Here is a 25097-nt window from a genome sequence, read left to right as displayed (position 1 = left end):
TTGAAAATAGGTTTAATTATTTAAATGCTTTAATTATTTAGTGTTTAATTCCATCTTGTTCAAAGTAAGTTTGCACTTTCCTAGTCAAATTAGATTTTTTTTTGAAAAAGAATTATTAACTAATAATGTTAAATATAATTTGTATACCAAAATTTATCCATTTTATGTTTGCTTCATTTCAGAGGTTATTATGTCTCTTGAAGAAATGAGATAGCAATAAGTTTCTCTCCAGGATATTCATTCTTTTCTTCATCATTTGAGAGATTGTGATGTTTTACATTGAATGATTGGTGGTTCTTTGGCCGTCATGAGAATTGCCCTCCTGTGGCCTGTTATCAAGGACTTGGTGTTTTTCTCTACCGATTTTTATCTTATTCATCATTTTTGCTTAAGGACTATACAAAAATTCAGTAGGTGTTTAACAAAGATGTGCTTTCTATTTCATGTTAAGCATCAAAATCGTTTCACGGAAATACACAGAAGGAAGCACAGATTTTGAAATAGGTACTGGAGGAAATATATATCATGGAAGTATAAGGCTGCTGTTAGCACAGATTGCCAGTAACACGCTTATTAGGCCATTGTGTCATCATTTTGATATGACCTACGTTCTTATAAGTCTTTTGAGCATTTAGTGTGCCATACACTGTTGAATGCTTGATATACATTAATTCTTTTAAAACTTAGAATAGATAGAGTCTACATATTATCTCCATTTTGCGGTTTTCCTGTGAGGAAATTGAGGAGCAGGGAGGTTGTTATTTGCCCAAGACACGCTAGGAAGCTAGGAAGACGAGCCAGGATACAATCTCTGATATCAGGCTCTAAAGCCTGTCCTCTTGGGATCTGTGCTCTGTGGAAGGTTTGTCCCAGGTTGGGGATTCAAGGTCACACGTCATGGTGAATACCTGAATAGCAGCTTTGCAACCAGGAGCCATATACCTTTGATGTACTGAATTCGGAATATTTACTCGTGAATACTAGTGCTCCTGCCGGTCGTTACAACTCTCATACACTCTAATGGTGGTTTTACATGAGACAAGATGATACTTCCGCTTTCCACGTGTGCCCGTCTGCAGAGACTGCGTCGGTGTCGGCCGCTGTCGCTTGTTGTCTTTAAAACAGGCACACGGAACTTCTTTGGCATTGTTGACAATACTTACTGGGAATATGTATCCCCCTCTTACGTATACGCCCCCCCTATTTCAGGATAATATATAGCGTGAGGAATTTGAATTTATTCATATTTCAGGAGACATGATTTAATTTAGGTAACTTTAAGCACTAAGCTCATTTTGTAATAGAATATATACTTCTGGGGTGTTTTTATTTTTCTGAGGTACTTTTAAAGATACATTTATGGCTCAGAGGAAGTAAAAGGCATAGTTCTTAGCCTCTTTTAATGTTTTTTTATGGTAACTTGGCACTGTATTTTATTAGGATAAGTGATACTCTTTTAAAAGTGAGTTTTCCTTATTCGATCATTGAAAACAAGGAAATTCTGCCATTTACAACAATATGGATGGACCTTGAAGACATTATGCTAAGTGGAATAAGTCAGACAGAGAAATATAAATACTGTATTTATGGCACCAAGAATTGATAATTGATTTTCTCTATGCCCTTACCAGCACTTGTAATTTATTGTTTTTTTTGATAATCGCTATTGTAACAGATGTGAAGTGATACCTCAGTGTGAATACCCTGATGGTTAGTGATACTGAACATTTTTCATGTACCTGTTGGCCACCTCTATATCTGGGAAAATGTCTATTTAGATCCTTTCTCTGTCCATTTTTTATGGTTGTCCATTTCTCCTCTTTTTTTTTTTTTTTTTTGCTATTTTTGAGTTGTATGACTTCGTAGGTTGCATATTAATTGCTTATCAGATATATGGTTTTTGCAAATATCTTCTCTTATTCAACAGGTTGCCTTTTCATTTTGTTGATGGTTTCTTTTGCTGTACAGAAGCTTTTAGTTTGATACAGCCCCACTTGTATATTTTTCTTTTTGTTGCCTTTGATTTTGGAATCTGGTTTAAAAAATCATTGCCAAGTCTGGTATCAGGGAGCTTACTTCCTAGGCAGTCTTCTAGGAATTCTGTGGTTTCAGGTCTTAACCTTCAAATCTTTAATCCATTTTGAATTAATTTTTGTACGTGGAAGATAGTACATTCTTTTCTTTATCAGTTTTATTCTTTTGAACGTGACCGTCCAGTTTTCCCAAACACTGTTTATTGAAGAGAGTGTTCTTTCCCCATTGCATATTCTTGGCTCTTTTGTCAAAAATTGACCGTATATGTGTAGGTTCATTTCTGGGCTCTCTGTTCTGTTCTACTGATCTGTGTGTCTGTTTTTATTTCAATATCATGCTGTTTTGATAACTATGTTTAGTTTTTCAACAGTTTTTCAAACTGTTGCGTAGTTTGAAATCTGGGAACGTGATGCCTCCAGCTTTGTTCTTTCTCATGATTGCATTGGCTCTTTGGGATCTTTTGTGGTTTCATACAATTGATTTAGGATTATTTGTTCTATTTCTGTGGAAAATGCCATTGAAATTTTGACAGGGATTACATTGAATCTGTAGACTGCTTTGGCACGTATGGGCATTTTAACAATATTAATTCTCCTAATCCCTGAGTATGGGATATCATTCCATTTGTGTTTCAAGTTTCTTTCATTAATATCCTATAGTCTTCAGGGTATAGGTCTTTTTACCTCCTTGGTTAAATTTATTGCTAGATATTTTATTCTTTTCCATGCAATTATAAATGAAATTGTGTTCTTATTTTCTCTTGTTGTTAGTGTACAGAAACACTAATTTCTGTAGATTTCTGTATGTTGATTTTGATCCTGCAACTTTACTGAATTTATCAGTTTTAACAGTTTTTTGATGGAGTCTTTTTTAATTTAATTTTACTATTTGTTATTTTTTAATTTAAATCCAAATTAGTTAATATATAGTGTAATAATGCATTCAGGAATAGGATTTAGTGATTAATCACTTAGGTATAACTCCCAGTGCTCATCCCAGCAAGTGTCCTCCTTAATGCCCCTTGCCTGTTTAGCCCACCCTTCCCACCCCCCACTCATCACCCCTCCGGGAACCCTCAGTTTGTTCTCTGTATTTAAGAGTCTCTTATGGTTTGTCTTCCTCTCTGTTTTTATATTATTTTTGCTTCCCTTCCCTTATGTTCACCTGTTTTGTGTATAAAACCCACCTATGAGTGAAGTCATAGACTTTCTCTGACTGACTTATTTCACTTAGCATAATACACTCTAGTTCCATCCACGTTGTTGCAAGTAGCAAGATTTCATCCTTTTTGATCGCTGAAAAATATTCCATTGCATGGTTTTGTGTGTGTGTGTGTGTGTGTGTGTGTGTGTGTGTATACAACTTCTTTTGTGTATATATGAAGATATATATATATCTTTCATTGTGTGTGTCTATATGTGTATATACATGTATATATATATGCATATATACACATATAGACATGTGCATATATACACATATAGACATATGCACATATACACATATAGACACACACAATGAAAGATATATATATCTTCATATATACATGAATATATATATTCATATATACACATATAGACACACACAACTATCCATTCATCAGCCTATGGACGTTTGGGCTCTTTCTGTACTTTGGCTATTGTTGATAATGTTGCTATAAACATTGGGGTGCATGTGCCCCTTCGAATCAGCACTCCTGTATCCTTTGGATGAATACCTCTGTATCCTTGGATAAATACCTAGTAGTGCAGTTGCTGGGTTGTAGGGTAGTTCTATTTTTAATTTTTTGAGGAACCTCTTTACTGTTTTCCAGAGTGGCTACACCAGTTGGCATTCCCACCAGCAGAGCAGGAGGGTTCCTCTTTCTCTGCTTTTTGGTGGGGTCTTTAGGGTTTTTTGTATGTAATATGTCATCTGTAAATAGTGACAGTTTTATTCCTCCCTTTCCATTTTGGATGCCTTTTACTTCTTTTTCTTGCCTAATTGCCCTGGCTAGGACTTCCAGTACTATGTTGAATATAGGTGGTGAGAGTGGGCATCCTTGTCATGTTTCTGATCTTAGAGGAAAAACTTTCAGCTTTTTATCATTGAATGTGATGTTAGCTGTGAGCTTGTCCAAATGGCCTTTGTTATGTGGAGATACATTGCCTGTATACTCACTTTGTTGAGAGTTTTTATCTTAAATGGATATTGGACTTTGTCAGATGCTTTTTCTGCATCCATTGAGATGATCATATGATTTTTATTCTTCATTTTGTTACTGTTGTGTATCACGTTGATTGATTTGCAAATGTTGAACCATTTCTATATCCGTATAATAAATTCTACTTGATTGTGGTGTATGATCCTTTTAATCCATTGCTGAATTTGGTTTGCTAATGTTTTGTTGAGGGTTTTTACATCTGTGTTCATCAAGGGTATTGATCAGCCTATAATTTTCTTTTTTTAAAAAATGTTTATTTATTTTGAAAGAGCGTGCGAGCAGGGGAGGGGCAGAGAGAGAGAATCCCAAGCAGGCTGCACACTGTCAGGGCAGAGCCCAACGCGGGGCTTGAACCCATGAACCATAAGATCATGACCTGAGCCGAATCAAGGGTCAGATGCCTAACTGACAGAGTCATCCAGGCACCCCTATAATTTTTTTTCTTGTGATGCTCTTGTCTGGTTTTGGTATTAGGGTAAAACTGGCCTCATAAAATGAGTTTGGGAGAGTTCTCTCCTCTATTTCTTGGAAGAATTTGAGGATTGGTATCAGTTCCTCTTTGAATGTTTGGTAGGATTTACCAGTGAAGCCGTCTTCTGGACTTTTTTTTGTTGGGAGGGTTTTGATTACTGCTTCAGTCTCCTTACTTGTAATTGGTCTGTTCAGATTTTCTATTTCTTCATGATTCAGTCTTGGAAGGTTGTATGTTTCTCAGAATTTATTCACTTCATGTAGGTTGTCCAGTTTCTTGGCATGTATTGTTCATAGGAATCTCTTACCCTTTGTCTTTCTGTGGTATCAGTAGTGAGGTCCCCTCTTTGATTTCTGATTTCATTTTTTGAGTGCTGTCTTTTTCTTGGTGAGTCTAGCTAAAGGCTTGTCAATTTTGTTTATCTGTTCAAAGAAACTGCTCTTGGTTTCATTGATATTTTATATTGTCTTTTTATTTCCTCTCTAATCTTTGGCATTCCCTTCCTTTTACTACCTTTGTTCTTTTTATAGTTTCTTGAGGTGTAGTTACGTTGTTTATCTGAGATTTTTCTTGTTTTCTTGAGATAGGCATTTATCATTATGAACTTCCCTCTTAGAACTGCTTTTGCTGTATCCCGCAAGTTTCATTATGGTTTATTTCCATTTTCGTCTATCTCAAGGTATTTTTAAATCTCTCTCTCTTTTTTCTAATGTTTGTTTATTTTTTTTTGAGAGAGACAGAGTGTGAGTGGGGGAGGGCCAGAGAGAGAGGGAGACACAGAATCGGAAGCAGGCTCCAGGCTGTGAGCTGTCAGCACGGAGCCTGATGCGGGGCTCGAACCACGAGCCGTGAGAACATGACCAGAGCCAAAGTCAGATGCTTAACCGACTGAGCCTACCCAGGCGCCCCGAATCTCTTTTGCTTTCTTTTGCTTTCTTCATTTCTTCATTGTTCAGTGGACTTTTTCTTTTTGCTGGGACCAGCTGAGGCTGAGGTCAGTAATGACACCTGACAGCAGTGAGATGGGAAGGAGGAACAGATCTTATGACTAGAACCATGATCACCTTTCAACGGCTCCTCAGAGTGTTAAGTTCCAAGTCTTGTGATAAACTATGCAGGGTATTTTCCTTTGAAGCATTGGTGGAGCTTACTGAAATCTGTTGTATCCCCCACCTCCGCCAAGAGGACAGGGTTGCCATGAGAGATGTGCTGGTGGTTGGTAGCAGTCTAAAGGGCAGTAGACGGGTTCATGTCTTTAGCGTCGGAGGAGAAAACAAGTATACTCAGGAAGCCAACCTTGAACTGAAGCACGTTAGAAGGAAGCCTCCAGAGATCGTCCCCCTCCCCATTTCCACCAGCCTTTCATCCTGTCATTTACTCGCTCCTCCTTACAGTGACTTTGTGGGGTTTATAGTGTGGCAGGAAGGAAAGACGGGGGGTGGTGCGGGTCTTTAATTTCACTTGTACTGCAGGAGATTTCTGCAGTCTCTGCAACATATCAAAAAATGTGTTTGTGAATGAAATCAAAGTTTGCAACGTGGTTAAGTTACCCATTTGTATGTAACAGTTTAAACGGATGTTTTATTTTGCACTGAATCAAGAGTTTAAGAGTTTTCTTATTTTTATCAATGAATTATTTTCGTATATGTGCTGCCGAAGCAAGCGCTCAATGAATTGTTTTATGACTCACTGTTAAATTTTACTCTAGATTGTGTTATCTCAGGGAAGCTATAACTTAATTGACGTCTCCTACCTTGGCCCTCTTCACTACTCCCCTTGATCTGCTCATTACCCCTTTTACAACCTGCTTGTAACAAGACGAATCTCCTCCTCTAGAACTACTCTGTATTAAGCTTACACAGAAGGGTCCAGACTGTGTTTTAAAAGCCAGTGGATTCAAGAAAGTGTACTTGATGTTTTAGAGATGTGTAACTCCTTGGGTAGCCTTGATTAACAACCAAAGATAGTCTTAAGTTTTAATATGTCTGTTAGATTGGAACCCAAAGATTCTTTTTTATCTTATAAATTTTATGATTCTAAGATCTTACATGGTTTTTCCATAGAGAGCAATAATGATTGTTGCTTTTATTCAGAGACTTTTTAAAAATTAATACTCCAAGTATTATACAAAGAACTTATTTTCCTAAATCATTTGACTAGAAGTGCCTACGTTACCCTCTCTTTAATGCTTTTAGTGCATATTTCCTACAAACAAGGAAGTTCTTCTATTTAACATTAATAAAACCATTCAAATCAGGAAATTAACATGGAAATATTACTGATCTTTAGATCTCATTCAAATATTTTGCTTTCCATTTGATTCATTGTTTTTTGTAACTTCATTCTATCTGCTGAAATTTCTAATCTGATTGTGTATGTGTTCCTTTTTCCACTAAATCCTTTAACATATTAACCATGGTTAATTTAAAGTTACCATCTGATGATTTAAACTTTTGGGTCTGGTTCTCTTGATTAAACAATCTCTTGACAGTGGATTTTTTTTCTTGCTGCTTTGTATGTTTTGTAATTTCTTTTTTTATTGAATTCTGGGCATTGCTTGTAAAAGAAAGTAGAAAATGAGGTAAATAGTATTTATAACTGAAAATTGACCTTTTTCTGTCAGGCCGTTAGTGAGCGGGGTGGCGTTTAATTCAGCCTACTCTATAGGTGGACTGGAGTTGTGTTTTGTTGTAGCTGTAGGTACCTTCCGTTCAGCACAGAACGCAAACTCCTGCGGCTGCCTTGTGCACAGTGGTGTTTCCCAGCACCCCTCCCGCGTCCTCAGTCCAGTACGTCTGCCACAGCTGGGCACATCGTTGCCTTTATAACTGCACGTGAGGCCGGCGGTGGGGTGGGGATGGCAGGGGCACTCTTCGGTTTTCCTGGTCTGGCTGGGACCGCACTCAGGCCCGGTCCCTGAATGCCTGAGGCCCAGGTGGGAGGCTTTCTCAGCGTCCTTTTTCCTCTTCCCAGTGGCAGGCAAACTCTGCCCTCCCTAGGTGGGAGTTTGGGGTTGGCAGCAAGTTTCTTGCCCTTCCTTCCAGGGGGAGTCGATCTCTCCTTGATGTCATCTCAGAACCCGGGCCTACTGTCTACCTCCCAGGGGCAGATGCATTGGCTTCTGCGCTCCCCTAGCAGTAGTGGACTTTTCCCTGAGAGTGCGATGGCGGGGTGAGGCAAGGGTGAGAGGAGGGGACTGAGCTCTGTCCTTTCCAGCATCAGGTGCCCTTTCCCTGGAAGGGGTGGAAGAGTTTCTTGCACTTCTCCCAGTGTCAGGTGTCGATTTTCCAAGAGAAGCTTCCAAGAAGCAAGTGGGGTTTTGTTCTCGATACCATTTGCAAGGGCTCTTTTCGGTCTCTCGCCTACTGTGCCCCCACTTTTTCTTGTAAGCACCCACTGAGGCCTCTGGAGGACTGTTGCTGAGTGAGTGTGGACTCTTGCTTATGTCTGGGCTTCCCAGGGATTCTGCACTCAATGGCCACCAGCACTTGGCCTTTAAATTTGTTAACATCTCAGTTACTTTGTTCTTGCTTACTTTTAGGGCACCAGTGTCTTCTCCATACTTAAGTTTAAACTTCTCTCTCATTAGAGGCGCTTATCACCCATTGGAGCTCTCGGTTCAGCTGATGGAGAGAGCGACCTCAGCTTTCTGACACACCGCTTATTCTTGCTTTTAGGGCGGGAATGAGGTTCTCTTACAGCTAGACTTTATTCTAGTTTTCTCCTTTTCTGTTTTTGTAGCCACCTTCTCCAGCTGTGAGAAACCTGGCTCACGTTATCCTTAATGTGTAGGCTCATTAGACCAGTCCTCCTGTATTTAATCAAGCTCTCATCACTGCCATCATCCCGTGCTACTCAAGGGTACCATCTGACCCCACTTGGGCTGACACCCCATACTAGGTCTCTGAAGTATCTGAATGCTATCCTCTACCCCTGTGTTTGTCCCCACTCCTGGCTTCCCTCCCTTTCCCACCCAGGCCCTAGCACCCTGTTCTAGGCTGTTGCCCTCTGGGGGTGTACTCCCAACTCTGCTTGGGCTCCGGTTCCCCACTCTGGACCACCTCATGGGGATGCCCTCCTCAACCTGCCTGAGCTGGGACATGCCTTGCTGCTCCCCCCCCCCCCCCCCCCCCCCCAACTTCACTGTGGCCCACCTAATCGCTGTGGGACCAATTTATGTGAAGAGGGAAAGAGAAAGAGGAAGGCTCATGTACTTCAACGACAAAAGACCGAGTTCCTGAGTTAGTAACCATCCTTTAGTGTAAATAGACTAATAAATATATTTTAAGCATCTGCATTTTGTCTTTCTAACAGGTTATGAAGTTCACGGGATGGAAAAAATACCAGAAGAAGGACCAGCACTTATAATTTTTTATCATGGAGCTATTCCCATAGATTTTTACTACTTCATGGCTAAAATTTTTATCCATAAAGGCAGGACTTGCCGAGTAGTAGCCGATCACTTTGTCTTTAAAATCCCAGGTAAACTTTGACTGTGGATAGTGGTGTTAACGTGATCAAATTATGTTAAAGTCTGTGTCCTTGAGCTCTCTAGGATCATTTGGAAAAGCTTTTGCCTTTTTAGGGTAACACGCTTAGAACTCTAATTTGGGAGTATCTAATTATCCGATTTATGTAATATATCTAAATATAAAAACATGGTCAAAAATGTCACCTAATGTTTTTCTTTATTAACAGCTATTTTGTTATTATTTGTCTAAGTTAAATCCTGAACTTCCACTTAAAAAAATAAATTGTAACTTTTACCAAGGAATTAATTTATATTTTGCCATAGAAAGTAGTTGATTTTTCATATGATGAATTTTTCCATGAGATACTGATTTTTGGAGTTTAACTTCACAGTAATTAGAGTTTGATTACTGTTGGTATTCCAGCAAATCAAACTTACTTAAAACATCAGTGAGGGTATATTTTGTCTTCATGTAATAACATTGCTTCAGAAATCCTATCCTTAAGAGTCTGTGTGTCTTTTTCGTACTTGACTTGCCTGCTAGACTTACAGCTCTTAAAGTTAAGGACTATATTCTTCTTACTCTGTTCATAAAGGCTTATGCTTTTTAAAAATATTAATGAACCAAATGATTTCAAACTGTTTTTAAAAAGCCATTCTAAAATAAACTCCTTGGTAGTAAGTCTTATTTTCTTTTGTCACTGAATCACCAGAAATGAGCCAACAAAGTTTATCATTTGTTCTCTGGCATAATAAAAGCAAAAGCCACCCATCAACCAGAAAGACAAACACCAAGCAGTGAATTAAGTAACAGGGCCTTTCATAGGCATGGTTAATCTTTTGGGTGTCCTTGTGTACTAAAAAGCCATTTGTACTCTGCTTAAACTAAATTGTCCAGGAAAGGTTTTTCTTTAGAAAGTAATTGTGATCACTTTATAATAAATTTGAAAACTAGAGAAAAGGAGAGCATCATTATAATCTTACCACCCTAACATAACCAGTTATTGTTTTGATTTATTGTACTTCATTTTTCATTTGCATAATTTTGCATGTTATGCAATCACTTTTGTGTTCTTCTTTATAAAATTGTGATGTTAGCATTAACGTTGTACCATGCTTTATAAAGAATCGTTTTAATGTAGGGCTAAAATACTTACTTGACTAGTTTTCTCTTAGAGAACATTAGCTTGCTTGCATTGTTTTTCTTTTTATATGTAATGTGCATATTTTTATTTAGCATTTGGCTTGAAATTTCCCCTTTATGATCTTGTAATTTATGAAACCCATTATGAAAATGTATCTAATTAAATCAGTGAGCTTTTAATATAATGGGGGTGAATAGTCTTTCAATCTTAATAATATGTATAATCTTGCTTTAGATCCTTAAACCTGTGAGAAGTTTGGTTAGTCTGCACAGTCTTCACTACCCAGTTTTCAGTTCTCAAGAATAATGTATACGCTAACATCAGCCCTCCAGAGTTCCAGCGTAGGATTTGGTTAAAATATTTAGTTACTAACAGGGTTATTTCTTTCATCCATAAATAGTTGCGCTTTGAAAAACTGTATAATAGTAAGACCTGGAATTGGCTGTTACTGAATTAAATACTCACTTTATTAAAAACTCTTAAAAAAACCAAACCTCTTAATGATTTTGCTATTATTGATTTTAAAAATTTAATTGTGAGAGTAACATCATCTAACTTCGAATTTCAGTTGATTTGATTATGGCTTGCCAATTTTGGTAGGGCTAAGCATAGTCAGATTTACATTCTCCTGAGTGATTCTCTTTCTTATAGGGCTAAAGGAAGATTAGATTTGTGATTGCTGATGGGATATCATTTCTGACTGCTCTAGTAAATATTATAGACAGTGTTTGGCCCTGAGATGCAGTGGAAGGGGCTTTGGAGTAGACATACCTGGACCGGAATCTCTGCCCTGCCATTTGCTAGATGTGTCACGTTGAGCAAGAGACTCATTGAGCCAACTTTCTTTGTCTGTAAAATGGGGGCCAGAATCCCTGTTTTCCATGGTTTTTGTGAGTTTTAATTAAGAGTTTGAATATGTCCAGTAGCCCGAATAGCAGGTGATCCGTGAGGAGGTGCTCAGTAGGAGGTGATGAGTAAGTCATAGTAGCCGTTACTTTACCAGCAATATTAATTGTACGTAAACCCTAAGAGTTCTTGTTGATCTAAAAAGAAGTAAAAAAAGGAATTTACTAATTTAAGTGTAGATATTAAGTTCTGTGGGTTGCAAATGTTTTTGTTTTGAAGAATTGGACAAGAAGTACTTAAGACATATCTTCATGCTAATGTTTCTTACAGGGTTTAGTTTATTACTTGATGTATTTTGTGCTCTACATGGACCAAGAGAAAAATGTGTTGAAATTCTGAGGAGTGGTCACTTGTTAGCTATTTCACCAGGTGGAGTTCGAGAAGCCCTAATTAGTGATGAAACCTACAACATCATTTGGGGTAATCGTAAAGGCTTCGCTCAGGTTGCAATTGATGCAAAAGTGGTGAGTTGTATAAAACCAATTATTAAAGTAAAGCTAGGTTGAATTTAAAATAAATGCTTACATAGTGAGCCAGAGTATGTAAGAATTTAGATCCTTTCATTGCACTACTTAAAAATCAGCGTACGCGTAACTCTTTGTAAGGTAGCAGTGGAGAAGTTGTGCATGGGATGTCACCTCCACATCAGTCTGGAAATGTGGCAGATAGCCACCAAAGTTTTATTTCGCATTTCAAAAGCTGACTTTTAATCAGATTTGTAAAATTTTTTGTATTCCTTCAGTCATACCTTGTTCAAAAGTGTCATCAGTTCAGCTCTATGTATTTTAGTCCTTTGGTATGATTGAATTGGCATATTTTCAGTGACGGTCGTTGGTTGGTTTCACTGCAGTTCTTTTATCTGTGACCAATTTATCTACTCATAGGAATGCGTAGCTGCTGTTATTTTTTTATCAGCAAATGTGGTCAGCTCTCTGATTGTATTGAAGATGAGAAACAAATATTACTGTAACTTAGATCTTTTAAAAAGATTTTGATGAAAGAACTAGTCAATAAAATTAAGTGTTCCTCTGAGATCCACTGTAATTATTCTGTTTAGTAGACTGGAGAATGTGAATGCCATTTTGTCCTTTTCTTTTGCTTTGGAAAGTATTTCTCAACTTTTTGGTTTCCGTATTGTACTTTATCCTGTGAAACACTTACTGATCACTTGTGGAATGTTCCTGTGTTTTCTGTTTTCATTTTAGATTGTCTGTCGGGAAAAGAAATGGTAGTGCCTTTGACCAGGATGGTGTTCTTTTTCTGGGCCAGTTAGTTAGAGGCTGCTGACAGTACTTCCCTGCGTCAGTGTTTTTCGTGTGCCCATTGCTGCTACATAGAGACCGGTGTGCACACTTTTAACTTGCCTGTTCAGCTCGCAGATACAGGCTCTTGATTAAAAACGAAGAGATTACAGATGACTCATTCTGACCCAAGACGGATATTTGAGGAAGAACGGGATTTTTCTTTTTTTTTTGAACTTCAGAATTAAAATAAAATCCATTGAGTTTTAGTTTGTCCTGTACACATGTACATGTAACTACCAGAAGTTACTGCTGTGGCACACTACTAATGTGATCCCAGGATAAGAGTTACTGCACTTGCCCAAGTGTTTAATAATAGACAGCATACACATTTAAACACTATTGTCCTACTGTAGATTATAAGCTCCCTGAGGACGAGACCATCTACAGTGATTGGCATTTGGTAGTCATTGAATTGAATTGAATTGATTTTTTAAACACAACGTCAAGCACTACTAGAAAGGGACGTTTGAAGTTGAACTTTATGTTAATAGTATTAGTGATACAGAAAATTAATTTATAGCACATTTTATTTCCCAAAGAGGCCTTTTTTTGAAAGCCATATAGCTTTTTTTTTCCTTAAGTTTATTTATTATTGGAGAGAGAGAGAGAGAGAGCACGAGTGAGGGAGGAGCAGAGAGAAAGGGAGAGAGAGAGGATCCTAAGCACGAAAGGCTTGAACTGTCACGTACTGTGAGATCACGACCTGAGTGGAAACCAAGAGTCAGATGCTTAACTGACTGAGCCACCCAGGCACCCCTGTTTCTCAAAGAGTCTTAAGCACTGATGTATAAAACAAAATTTTAGAATATATGTATAATGTAAAACAAAAGGATATATGCACCATTGTACAAAAATTAATGGTAATGAATGTAATATCTGTTAAAGCAATGATAAAAGCTAAAAACCTAACCAAAGATAGTTTAGTTTTCAGTTTATATTTTGAAAGAATTATTTCTTATGAAGTTTTAAGATAAAAATGACAAAAATAGATTTGGAATTAAATTGATCATGAGATTCTAATTTCTCATCCTTAACTTCACAGATTTAAGGAACATTGCCTGGACGAAGGCCTGAAAGAAAGAAATTACAGAGAGAAAGGAACTATTTTTTTCAATCTTTGGTAGAGTTTCTAGATAATTAAGTAAGATAATCCAGATCATTTAATTAAAGTTCCTGTATAAAACTTGGGAAAATTTTATAAACCGCCTTTTTTTAGTTTAAAAACAAAAATCTTTAACATTGTTGATTTACCAAATAGCATTAAATGTTTGGTAAATACTGTATCACCCCAACCTTTTGTAGTGCTTCTAAAGGCTTCACGTTGGTACTCCTGTATAGTCAGTAGGTGACGTATGTCATTATTCCAGTGTTGCAGATGAGGGAACTCAGGCACAGAGAGATGAAGGGACGGAGGGGTCGGGTCATACAGCAAGGCAGAAGCAAAGCAGAGCTTACACTGCGGGACTCCTGCCTGCATTTCACCGTGAGTCTGCTGACCTGGAGGTTAGGGGGACCCTCCAGATACGTGACGGAGCTCTTTCAATCATATATGGATCTAGTTGTGAATGCTACAAGTATCCCATCTGGAAAACCCCTTCACAGTCCTCACAGAACTATCGTAAAGTTCCAGTAAAAATTTAAGACTGTTGCAGGAATAGCTGCATTTAAATTGTGACATTATAACAAATTGAAGTGAAAAAAATCTAGATTGTCAGTGCAAGTGTACAAAATATTGGTAAAAATATTTAAGGTTTATCTGAAAGTTACAGGCTTTTTAATATGATCTAAATCACTCATTTTGTGAAATTCCTGAGAATTATCACTTTGATAGGAATGTTTAGGTGACTTCATATCTAAATAGGTTGGGAAAATATTAGCCCATTTATTCAAGTTAGAAAACAAATAACTGATGTAAAAGAAAATAACAGTTGTTTTAATAAAATTGTTAATATGTATTATCTCAATGCACAAAATAACCTTTGTGATAGGATAATTATTGTTATTTCCATTTTGGTGATTTGTCCAGTGGTGCTCGTTTACTTTTAGTGGCAAAGTTTAGACTCTCAGACCATATTCACCTGATTCCCCAAGACTAGTTTTAACAAAATACACATTCTCTTTCTCTTGCACACACTTACACAGAGATACATGTATACTGCAAACAGTTTCATCCTAGGTTACTTATGCAAGTCCCTCATATACAAAAGGTGCATGAGGAAAGGGAGGAATAATTGTACTACAGTATCAGGTTGTAATAAAGTAATGCTTATGGTCTTAAGGCTGTAAGCTTGAATGCAAATCTAAGCGACCATATGCCCAGACTATAGCCTGGAATACTGAGCCTGCTAGGGTAAGCATTTTCCTGTTTAGGAAGTTCTAGAAATATCTAGCTTCTGGAGAGTAAGCTTTTTAAACGATGATATGTAACCTCAAGAGTCTTCATAAAGTGCACGCTTCAGCATAAACTTAGGGGTTCCTGCCACTCAGTAGACATAAATCCAGCAATACTGGTCAGAGAAGACAAAGGGTGTGTGTATATGTGAGCTGAAAGGTTTCTGTTCCTCTTTGGGCATTTTATGTTCTCAACTCTAAAGACATTTTATAACTCTTTAAAACGTTAGACTGTCAGCCAGTTACTTTATTTCACAAAACTAGGGGTGGTTTCCTTGATCATAATCTGAATTTTTTACCAAAGAGTCCGTGTACTTTGTTTTATGTTTTAGCTTTGTGGATTAACGCCATGAAACTTTAAATTCTTCCACCGGAGTGCTTTTCTTTTCCTGACTTCTTTTTTTCCTAACTGGTTTTAAGATTGCTGCTGCCTGTTTCTGACATTTTGTATTTAGAGAATACAAACTAATCCATTACAGGCATTGTGTCTGTTCTGTGTACTCATTCCTTCTGTGATTCCTTCATCGCACTTCGTTTTAGCACCTAGTCTAGTCCAGGCACTGTTCCGGGTGCTGGGGACGCAGCTGTGGGCAGAACAACGTCTCCGCTCTTAGGGGTCTTCCTTCCGCTGCGGGGTGAGATACAGTAAATAAATGGTCAGTGGTTCTATGTGAGCTAGTAAGTCGTAGGAAGAAAGCTGTGCCTTTAGTCCCTTTCCTTCAGTCCACCATAGTTTACTGTTCCCCACAGCTGAGTAAGAATGGCTTTGTAAAATGTCAGCTTATTTAAATATCTCAAGCCCTGCTCACCGAGGCAGGGAACTCTGTATTCGGCACAAACTGGTGGTAGACTGGAAGTAAAGTGATACTCAGCTTTTTTTTCTTTCTGAAACATCGTTTAATTCGTTGGATTTTGTGTGCATATTAAGGTGTTTCTATTCAATTTTTTCTGTCTACTTCAGTTTCACCATGGTAGAACCTCCTTACGTGATCCTTTGCTATTTCATCATTGTTTTAGGACATTTAGTTAAGGTCTCCGTTTAAAAAATCATGCTTAATCAGTGATATTCATAGGATAATAAAAACCATGAACTTGTGAGCAGAAATGCTCTAAAATTAATGATAAAAGGAATTGTTTTCTGTATATGCTTTTCCTTTTTTTTTTTTTTTTTTTTGCAGTGAGTCTTATACTTTTCATTGATGTTGAACATTTTTAGATTCCATAAGCTCACACAAAAAAGTGTTTCAGTAATTCTGTGACAGCATCTTGCCAAAACCTGTCATTTAAATTCATATGTATTTCCCCATACAGGGACCTCTGCCTTGTAACTTTTCTCCAGTCAGCATACTCTTCAGTGGACCGCTAAGATCAATTTACCATATTCATTTTATTCCGTGAAATTAATGATTTTGGTAATCCTCATTTTGAGTTTCAAGGGTTTATGTGGAACGATAGGAAAGTTGGCAAATGAAATATTATATATCGCCACTAGAGGGTAGTAGTTCCAATTTTTATTTTTACAAACGATCAAGTTAAATTTAGTCTTATAAATCACACTAGTGATAAAAGTATACCTTTATTTTTAAAATACCTCATTTTCATAATCTTAAACAGGCCCCCAAAAGTTTGCATTACTGACTCAATGGTGATATTGAATGGATCAATATATTTACTTTTTAATTCAAATTCTCTCTAGCCCATTATTCCTATGTTTACACAAAATATTCGAGAAGGATTTAGATCACTTGGAGGAACAAGTAAGTTCTGATTCATATGGTTTTTCTAATTTTAATGTAATATTTAGATTATAGTAGTTTAAATATTTGGGCTTTTGAACCCTATAAGAAATCCTTTTGAGTTATTACTTTAGATAATGAATTTATTATTTAGATGTTTTTCTATTTAAAGTCTAAACGATAACTCATTCTAAGTAATGGCAGTTCTTAGATGTTAGATTTTTGTTGAGAATCTCATCTACATACTGAAGCTTATTTGTTGTGGGCTTAAAATTACAGTGAGTTATCTAATTTCCTGGGTTGAACCACGTTGTTGAGGTTTAGAACAAATGTACCCATGACTCAGACTGCCTTCCTAACTCACTGCTGCATGAGTTTCAGCTTTAAAAATGGATGACAATATGATATTGAATTAAGATTAACGACACAAGGATGTATCATCTGCTTTGGTTCATATCTGTTACTTCTTATTTTTTGCTTTTTAAAATATTTTGAACCATGATATGTTTATATTATAAAGTTCTTTTTGCCTAACTTTAATTTATGGGTAACAAAATAAGCTTTGAGTGTAGTTAGAGGAGAGATAACATTTAGATGTGCTTTTTCTTTGCAGTTTCTCTGTTGTTTTCTTTTTATTTTGAGATTTTCATAGTTTGTTTTTATATCCTGTGGTTTATATATTATATTCGATTGATTATATTTTGTATCCCTAGCAATATATTGTTCCTATCCCCATGCAGATCTCCTCTTGAAGAACTTTAAATTTCTGTTGTCTGTTTTATGTCTGATGTTGGTATATCGTTGATATTCTATTACATTTTTTAGGTATTACTCCCCCCCCCCTTTTTTTTCAAATGTAAAGTGGAAAGTGATGTGATATTTAACTGTTGTGGATTATTTCTTACAGTAGAATTATTTCTTCTAATTTTCTCCCAGGTCATTTCTTCAGAATTTAAGTTGCATACCAAAAATTATTCTAATTTTGTTTCTTTAATTATAAAGTGGTTTAAAAATTACTGTTGACTGCTTTTTGACTTTCTTTTTTACTTAGTTCATCAGTTTATTTTACATTATTGCCACTTGCAATCCTGCTAAATTTTGTTGGTCACTAACATTAGTAATTCTTTGCTACTCTGCAGTTTTCTTAATTTACAATATTTTTTTCTTTACCTGGTTTATTGGTGCATTGTAGTTTCACGTTTACGTGAATTTATCTTATCCTTTTCTTTTTTTTTCTTTTATTCATACAAGCCTGTTTTTGTGAGTCTCTAGACGTTTTAGCTTCTAGCTTTGGGTTATAGTCTTTACCCTTTGTTTTGTAATAATAGTAATTGATTTGCCTTTTTAAAATTCTCTTATTTTTGAAAGCTCATTTAAAAAAAAAAATGAACAAACCTATTTTGGGGGGCATTTTTAGGTTCCCAGAAAAATTGAGCAGAAAATGCAGAGTACTGACACAGCTTCTCACCACCCCCCAGTTTCCCTTATTGTTAACATCTTACATTAGTATGCTCCATTAGTTACAAGTGATGAAAAGCTCATCTTAAAAAAACGTATATTGTACTAATTGCCCGGGGGTGATATTGTTTGCCACCTTCCTCTAAGTCTTACATATTAATTTGAAAGTTACAATTATGTGCTCAGAATATTTAACCCATGAAAATAATTTGTTTACTTTAAAACAGGGTTATTTAGATGGCTTTACGAAAAATTCCGCTATCCATTTGCTCCGATGTATGGAGGTTTTCCCGTGAAATTACGCACCTATTTAGGGGAGCCTATTCCTTATGATCCAAAGATAACAGCAGAAGAATTAGCTGAAAAGGTAAATTATTGTTTCTTTCTTAATCTTTGAACAGAGTTTTCCTTTTAAGTACTGTATTAAAAATGACTTCACTACTTTATCCTCCAAACGTGGTCTAGACCAGTTGTGATTTCCTCCCCGCAGGGGACGTTTGGCAGGATCTGGAGACTGTTTTTATTGTCATGACAGGCAGGACCCGGGAGGTGGTGGTGCTACTGGCATTTAGTGGGTAGAGGCCAGGGATGCTGGTAAACATCGTACGATGCCTGAGTAAGCCCCCCACCGCAGAGCTACTCAGTTTAAAATGTCAAACGTGCCGAAGTCGGGGCTCTTGGCTCTTGGTAAGTAAAAGGTTTCATAAGTGATGTTCAGAAGGACAAAGATTTGACCTCCATGAAAAGAAAAGTATTGTTCTTGCTTGATGGAAGTATCTTGGGAGGAGAATGGAAGAGTGTTGAAGGGTGTGGGTGATGAAATCCGATTGCTCCCAGCTCCACGGCTTGCCGTGTGACCTCAGGGAGTCCACAGCTCGCTCCGTTAGTGTGCAGAACCGGGAAGAGAATAGTACCCACTCATAGTTGTCCCTGAGCATTACATGAGGTTACGCAAGGTCGTTGTTGAGAACAGTGAGTGGCAGATAGTAAGCGCTTCACGAATGCTGGATAGTAACGCTGTCAACACCAGTGAGTCCTGTTGTCCTAGGAACTTACAGTCTAGTGAGGGAGCTAAATAACTAAACGGAGGCTTATATGGTGACGTGTTACCACGGTGGTGTGCTTACGGCAAGGTTTTTTAACCTGGGCACTGTGGGCGTTTTGCTGTGGGTGCTGTCCTGTGCACTGTGGGATGTTTACCGCCACCATCTCTGGCCTCTATTCACTAGATGCCAGTAGCACTCCCCATCCTCACCCCTCACTCGTTGTGATCATAGAAAATGCCTCTAGAGCTTTCCGTATGATCCCCAACGGGGCAAAATCCGATCTGATTGAGAACTTCTGTCTTAGGACATCATGGAAGCACAAAGGGAAGCTATCTAACTTGGATTAGGGATGCCTCCTTGAGAGAGGTGATGCTTGAATTCGGCTTTGAAAGACAAGGAATTAGCTGGACAGAGGGTACTGAGGTAGAGGAAACAATGTATAAAGGGATGGTGTTATGAAATAGCATAAAATCTTTGGGGAGTTGAGAGTGGTCTTGTATAGCTACAGGGATATCATAGGCGATGGGGCTAGAAACACAGGAATGGTCTGGACTAGGATGGCCTATAATTGATTTTGTTTCCTGAAAGCAGGTGGGGGGGTGCTCTTGAACATAGGTGAATGGTATAATAGGTTTGCGTTTGGCAAGATCACTGGAAGCGATACGGAGGCTGAATTTGAGCGAGACCAGTAGAAGCTCAGAGGGGAAAAAGACTGCTTTGTGAAGGAAAAAATAGGAAAAGCTTCCTGGAGTGAGGGCATTTGTGGTGGGTCTTGAAAGAAGGGCGTGGCTTGGTCCTGTGGACTTGGGGCTGGAGGAAGAGTATGAACAAAGATGCGGTGGTTGCAGAGTTGACCATATACCGGCAGTGTTGGTTAGAACGGCAAGGTTGGAAAAGACTGCCTAATAAATTCTCCAGGGATTTTGCAAACGCATTAAAGCCTCCAAGAAGCTCTGCAATGAAGTCTATTTAACTGTTTCAAAGGGCATTTCCCAGTCTTAGCTGACCAAAACCTCCTTGTTTTTCCTGGATTAGCAGCTGTGGAATAAACTTGGGGAATCAGTAGCTTGGTGGGTAGGGTTTGGTTGAGATGCTGCCGGATAAGTAAGTAGCTACATTTTTAGGCCCTTAACTATCAGACTAGGGAATTTGTCTACCAGATAACATTTCAGTGAGGAAAGGTCTCTGCTTGGGAGTGGCTCATATCAGTTTCATTCACATTTACGAGGCCCAAACAAGCAGATATATAATCCGTTTCTCTACAATGGTTGGCGAAGATGACTGTAGTGATTGTGATCACTTAGATACATATGATTATAAGTGCACTCTTTAACAGCAGGGCTCATGCTGTTGAATTCTTGGGTCTCCAGTTCCCAGCACCATGTTAGGTATTTAATTAGATCTCAGTAAATGTTTGATGAATGAGTGAATCACATAGTGGTCTCTTTAGCTACTTGAAGAAGAGCAAGGGACAGATTTGAGAGATTTTACAGAGATAGAACGTACCAGACTTGAAAATTGATTCTATAGCTACCTGTAGGATATGTCCATATATATTATATGCATAGGTGTTTAAAAATACTTGATGATGAAAATTGAGAAGTTATCCGCGTCCGCGTGAGACAGTTACTGAAGTCATGAGCTTCATTCACAAAGCAGGTTAGAGACAGAAGACTGAGGACAGACGGGAGGACAGGGAAGAACACACGAGGGGCATGCTGAGGACGGCAGCCAAAGCTGTGGAGACATGGAGAAAAGTCAATTTGTGTGAGAGAAGCCAGCCGGCGAGGATGTTTACACAATAGGAATGACTGGTAATATTCATTCCTGCAAAGAGATCAGGAAGGATGAGGATGAGAAAAGCCCACTCAGCTTGCAGTTACATCTTCAGAAAGTATGAAACTACGTGAAAGCCATAAATTGAATGGCTGCTGTTGAATCACCTGGAAAATGGTGTGAGTGTGTTTTGATTATGACTTTTATACCAGCCGTAGGTATGTGTAGTGTGATTTCTTTCAAGTTTTTTAATTTTTTTTTTTTTAACGTTTATTTATTTTTGAGACACAGAGAGACACGGCATGAACGGGGGAGGGGCAGAGAGAGAGGGAGACACAGAATCGGAAGCAGGCTCCAGGCTCTGAGCTGTCAGCACAGAGCCCAACGCGGGGCTCGAACTCATGGACTGTGAGATCGTGACCTGAGCCGAAGTCGGACGCTTAACTGACTGAGCCACCCAGGCGCCCCTCTTTCAAGTTTTTTAAATTGTAGTCAAAACCACAACGTTTATTAGCCGTTTTTAAGTGTATGCTTTATCAGTGCCAAATATATTCACGTGTGTGGCCAATCTCCAGTCTCTGTACCCCCTGAAAACCTGCTGCCCATTCTTTCTTTTTTCTTTTTCATACATACCCGTCAGCTTTTTCTTCTGGTTCCTTCACGGGCCACGCGAGATTCTTGTTTTTCCCCCAGGTTTGTCGGGATACAAGCGACCAATAACATTGTAAAAGTTTAATGCTCAGCGTGAAGATGCGATACATGTGTATATTGCGAAATGATGGCCACGGTAAGGTTGGGTGCTCCCAGCACCTAATTGCCATTTTGTGTGCCCGTGGTGACAGTATTTAAGGCCTTTTCATTAGCAACTTTCTGATATATAATACGGTATTCTTAACTGTAGTCACTGTGCTGTACCTTAGATCCTCAGAACTTGCTCATCGTGTAACCGGAAGTTTGTACCCTTGACCAACATCTCCCTCTTCCTCCACGCCCTGGTAACGCCCCTATTCTGCTCTGCGTTTCCACAAATTCACCTCTTTTAGATTCCACATATGCGTGGAATCATACACCACTCAGAGCTTCTTCCTCCCCGCAGCCCCTGGCGACCACCATTCTGCCTTCTATGACTATGAGTTTGACCGCGGTAGAAAAGGGGAGTCATACAACGTTTGTCTTCTTGTGACTGGCTTGTTTCACTTAGCATAATCTCTTCAAGGTTCATCCATACTACAGCACGTGACAGAATTTCCTTCTGGTTTTTAAAGCTGAATAACACTCCGTTGTGTGTATGTACCACATGTCGTATCTTCATTCGTTCACCGATGCACGTTAGGGTTGCTTCCATTTCCTCTGCTGTTGTGAATAGTGCCGTGGTGGATATGGGTGTACAGATATGTCTTCGAGACCCTGCTTTGAATTCTCTTGGATATATACTCAGAAGTCAGATTGCTGGATCACAGGTAGAAAGAAAAAACTCCAGCTTCTCCCTCCCGGAGGGAAAAACCTAGTTCTTCCATACTGTGTCTTTCTTTCACTTGCACATCTCCTTTACTTTTACACAGAACATGACTTGCGACACTTCTGGTCACCAAATGTGTGGAGGGAGGCTTTGCTCCCACCAAGCAATTTTCTGACACCAGTTAGACATCCTGTCGCTTAACTCATTTCGGACACTGTCGACCTGGAAATAGTATAGATCCCACCGGTTAAGGAATCAGTCCCACAAGACTGCTCCCACCCCACTCCAGATGCGAATCACGAGTAGTGGGTCCCCAGGTAACCTGCAACTTCTGTTCAGTTTGGCTACAAATTGGAGGTTCCCAGGACCCCTCCCAGGTTCAATTATTTTGATGTATTGGTTCACAGAACCCAGGAATACACTTACTTACTTTACCGGTTTATTAAAGGATGTGATAAAGGATACAGATGACCAGCCAGATAAAGAGATACGTAGGGCAAGGAATGGGAGGGCCTCAACTGCAGGGCCCCTGTGGAGTTAGGGCGCGCCACCCTTCCTGGTGTGGATGTGTTCACCCGCCCGGAATGGAAGCTCCCTGAACTCTGTACTGTTGGGATTCTATGGAGGCTTCCTCACATAGGCGCGATCGATTGTTAACTCCGTTTCCAGCTCCTCTCCCCTCTCTGGGGCATGATGGAGTAGAGCTGAAAATTCCAAGCTTCTAATCATAGTTTGGTCTTTCTGGTGACCTGCCCTTATTCAGAAGACATCCAGGAATCCAGTAGAACAAAAGACACTTTTGTCACCCAGGAAATTATAAGGATTTCAGGAGCACTGTGTGCTGACTGGAGTCAGAGACCAACTATTAGAACGAAAGATGTTCAGTGCCCTTACCGCTTAGGACATAGTAAGAGTTTTAGGAGCTCTGTGCCAGGAACCAGGGTAGAGACCAATATATATTTTCTATTATCTTGCAGCGCAATCGTTCTTTTTTAATTTTGGGGGGGGGACCCTCATCCATACAGTTTTCTGTAGTTGGCCATGCCATTTTACATCCCTACCAATAGGGCACAAGGGTTCCAGGTTCTCTGCATCCTCACCAACACTTGTTACTTTCTGTTTTTTGTTTCGTTTGTGATAGCAGCCAACCTAATGGGTGTGAGGTAATATGTCATTATAGTTTTGATACGCATTTCCCTGACTAGTGGTGTTGAGCACCTTTTCTTATGCCTTGGAGAAATGTGTGTTCAAGGTGTTGGCTCATTTTTAAAGTCATGTTATTTGGATTTTTTTTGTTGTGGAATTGTAGAAGTTCTTTATTCTGGATGTCCTCTTTACTATATATATGATGGGCAAATATTTTCCCTCATCCTGTAGGTTCCTTTTCACCCGGTTGATTGTTCCTTTTTATGTACAGAAGTTTTTGAGTTTGATGGAGCCCTGTTTGTCTATTTTTGCTTTTGTTGCCTGTGCTTTTGGTGTCATATTCAAGAAATGGTTGCCAAGTCCAGTGTTACGAAGCTTTCCGTCCTATATTTTCTCCTAGAAGGTTTATAGTTTTAAGTCTTATGTTTAGGTCTTTAATCCATTTCGAGATAATTTTTGCTTATGATGTAAGGCAAGGTTCAACTTTATTCCTTCTACTGTGGGTGTCTAGATTCCCCACCACTGTTTGTTGAAGAGACTGCCTTCCCCCCAATGTATGGTCTTCGCACCCTTGTCGAGGATCATTTGCCATACGTGCAAATGTTTATTTCTGTGTTGTCTGTTTTATTCCATTGGTCTATATGTTTGCCTTTATACCAGTACCACACTGTTTTGATTACTGTGGCTTTGTAGTATGTTCTGAAATGGGGAAGTATGAAGCCTACAACTTTGTTCTTCTTTTGGCTGCTTAGGGTCCTTTGAAATTGCAAATGAATGCTGCTGGGATTTTGATAGGGTTTGCCTTGAATCTGTAGATCACCTTGGATAATATGGACATCTTAACAATATTAAATCTTTTAATCCATGAACACAGGAGGTCTTTCTATGTATTTGTCTCTTTAATTTCTTTCAGCAGTGTTTTATAATTTTCAATGTATAAGACTTTCTCTTCCTCAGTTAAGTTTATTTCTAAGTATTTTACTCTTTTTGATGCGTTTATAAACAGGATTGGTTTTTTTTTTCAGATTGTTCATTGTTAGTGTATACAATTTTTGTGTTGTGTGTGGATTTTATATCCTGCAATTTTGCTGAATTTGTTTATTAGTTGTGTTTGTGAAGTCTTTAGGGTTTCCTATATATAAAATCATGTCATCTGTGAACAGAGGTAATTTTACTTTTCCTTCTATGCATAAGTCTGATTTCATCCTATAGAGCAGGACTTATTACTGCCTTTTACACATAAGAAAACTGGATAATTTAGTTAGTTTTACTAGGGTGTGTTGCGCTAACAACCAGCCAATCTCAGAGGCTAAGACAGGAAAGCTTACTTCTTGTTTATGTTATATTTCCCCTGAGATCCCTGTCCTCCTTCTCCTGGATTCAGGAGGATTCAGGTGGGATGTTGCCATGGTAAAAAGAAAATGTCAGGCACCGAGGTGGCTCAGTCGGTTAAGCATCTGACTCTTGATTTCAGCTCAAATCAAGGTCTGATGGTTTTGTGAGATTGAGGCCAGCCTCATGGCTCCATGCTGACAGAGTGGACCCTGCTC

The 25097-nt window shown here is 38.6% G+C and overlaps 1 protein-coding gene across 15 annotated transcripts in view; it reads left to right on the top strand.

The window, feature by feature from the left end:
• TMEM68 (transmembrane protein 68) overlaps positions 1–25097 on the top strand; it is a 92600-nt gene that overhangs the window by 11823 nt on the left and 55680 nt on the right. For 8 of the 15 annotated variants that reach the window (XR_006198060.1, XM_042923108.1, XM_042923109.1 and 5 more), the window contains 4 exons: positions 9024–9191; positions 11502–11695; positions 16623–16683; positions 18348–18487. Coding sequence is in view for 12 of the 15 variants with exons in the window: in XM_042923108.1 (XP_042779042.1) it covers positions 9024–9191; positions 11502–11695; positions 16623–16683; positions 18348–18487 (563 nt within the window). In the remaining 3 variants the exon portion in view is untranslated. Of the gene's footprint in view, positions 1–9023; positions 9192–11501; positions 11696–12436; positions 13142–13577; positions 13674–16237; positions 16339–16622; positions 16685–18347; positions 18488–20825; positions 21239–25097 lie in introns of those variants that run through there. The other 7 variants (XR_006198062.1, XR_006198061.1, XM_042923107.1 and 4 more) reach the window with 6 other exon arrangements.

Source organism: Panthera leo, chromosome F2 (assembly GCF_018350215.1).
Source record: "Panthera leo isolate Ple1 chromosome F2, P.leo_Ple1_pat1.1, whole genome shotgun sequence".
NCBI lineage: Eukaryota > Metazoa > Chordata > Mammalia > Carnivora > Felidae > Panthera > Panthera leo.
The sequence above is the reverse complement of the archived record's forward strand: the minus strand, read 5'-3'. Positions and strand labels throughout refer to the sequence as shown.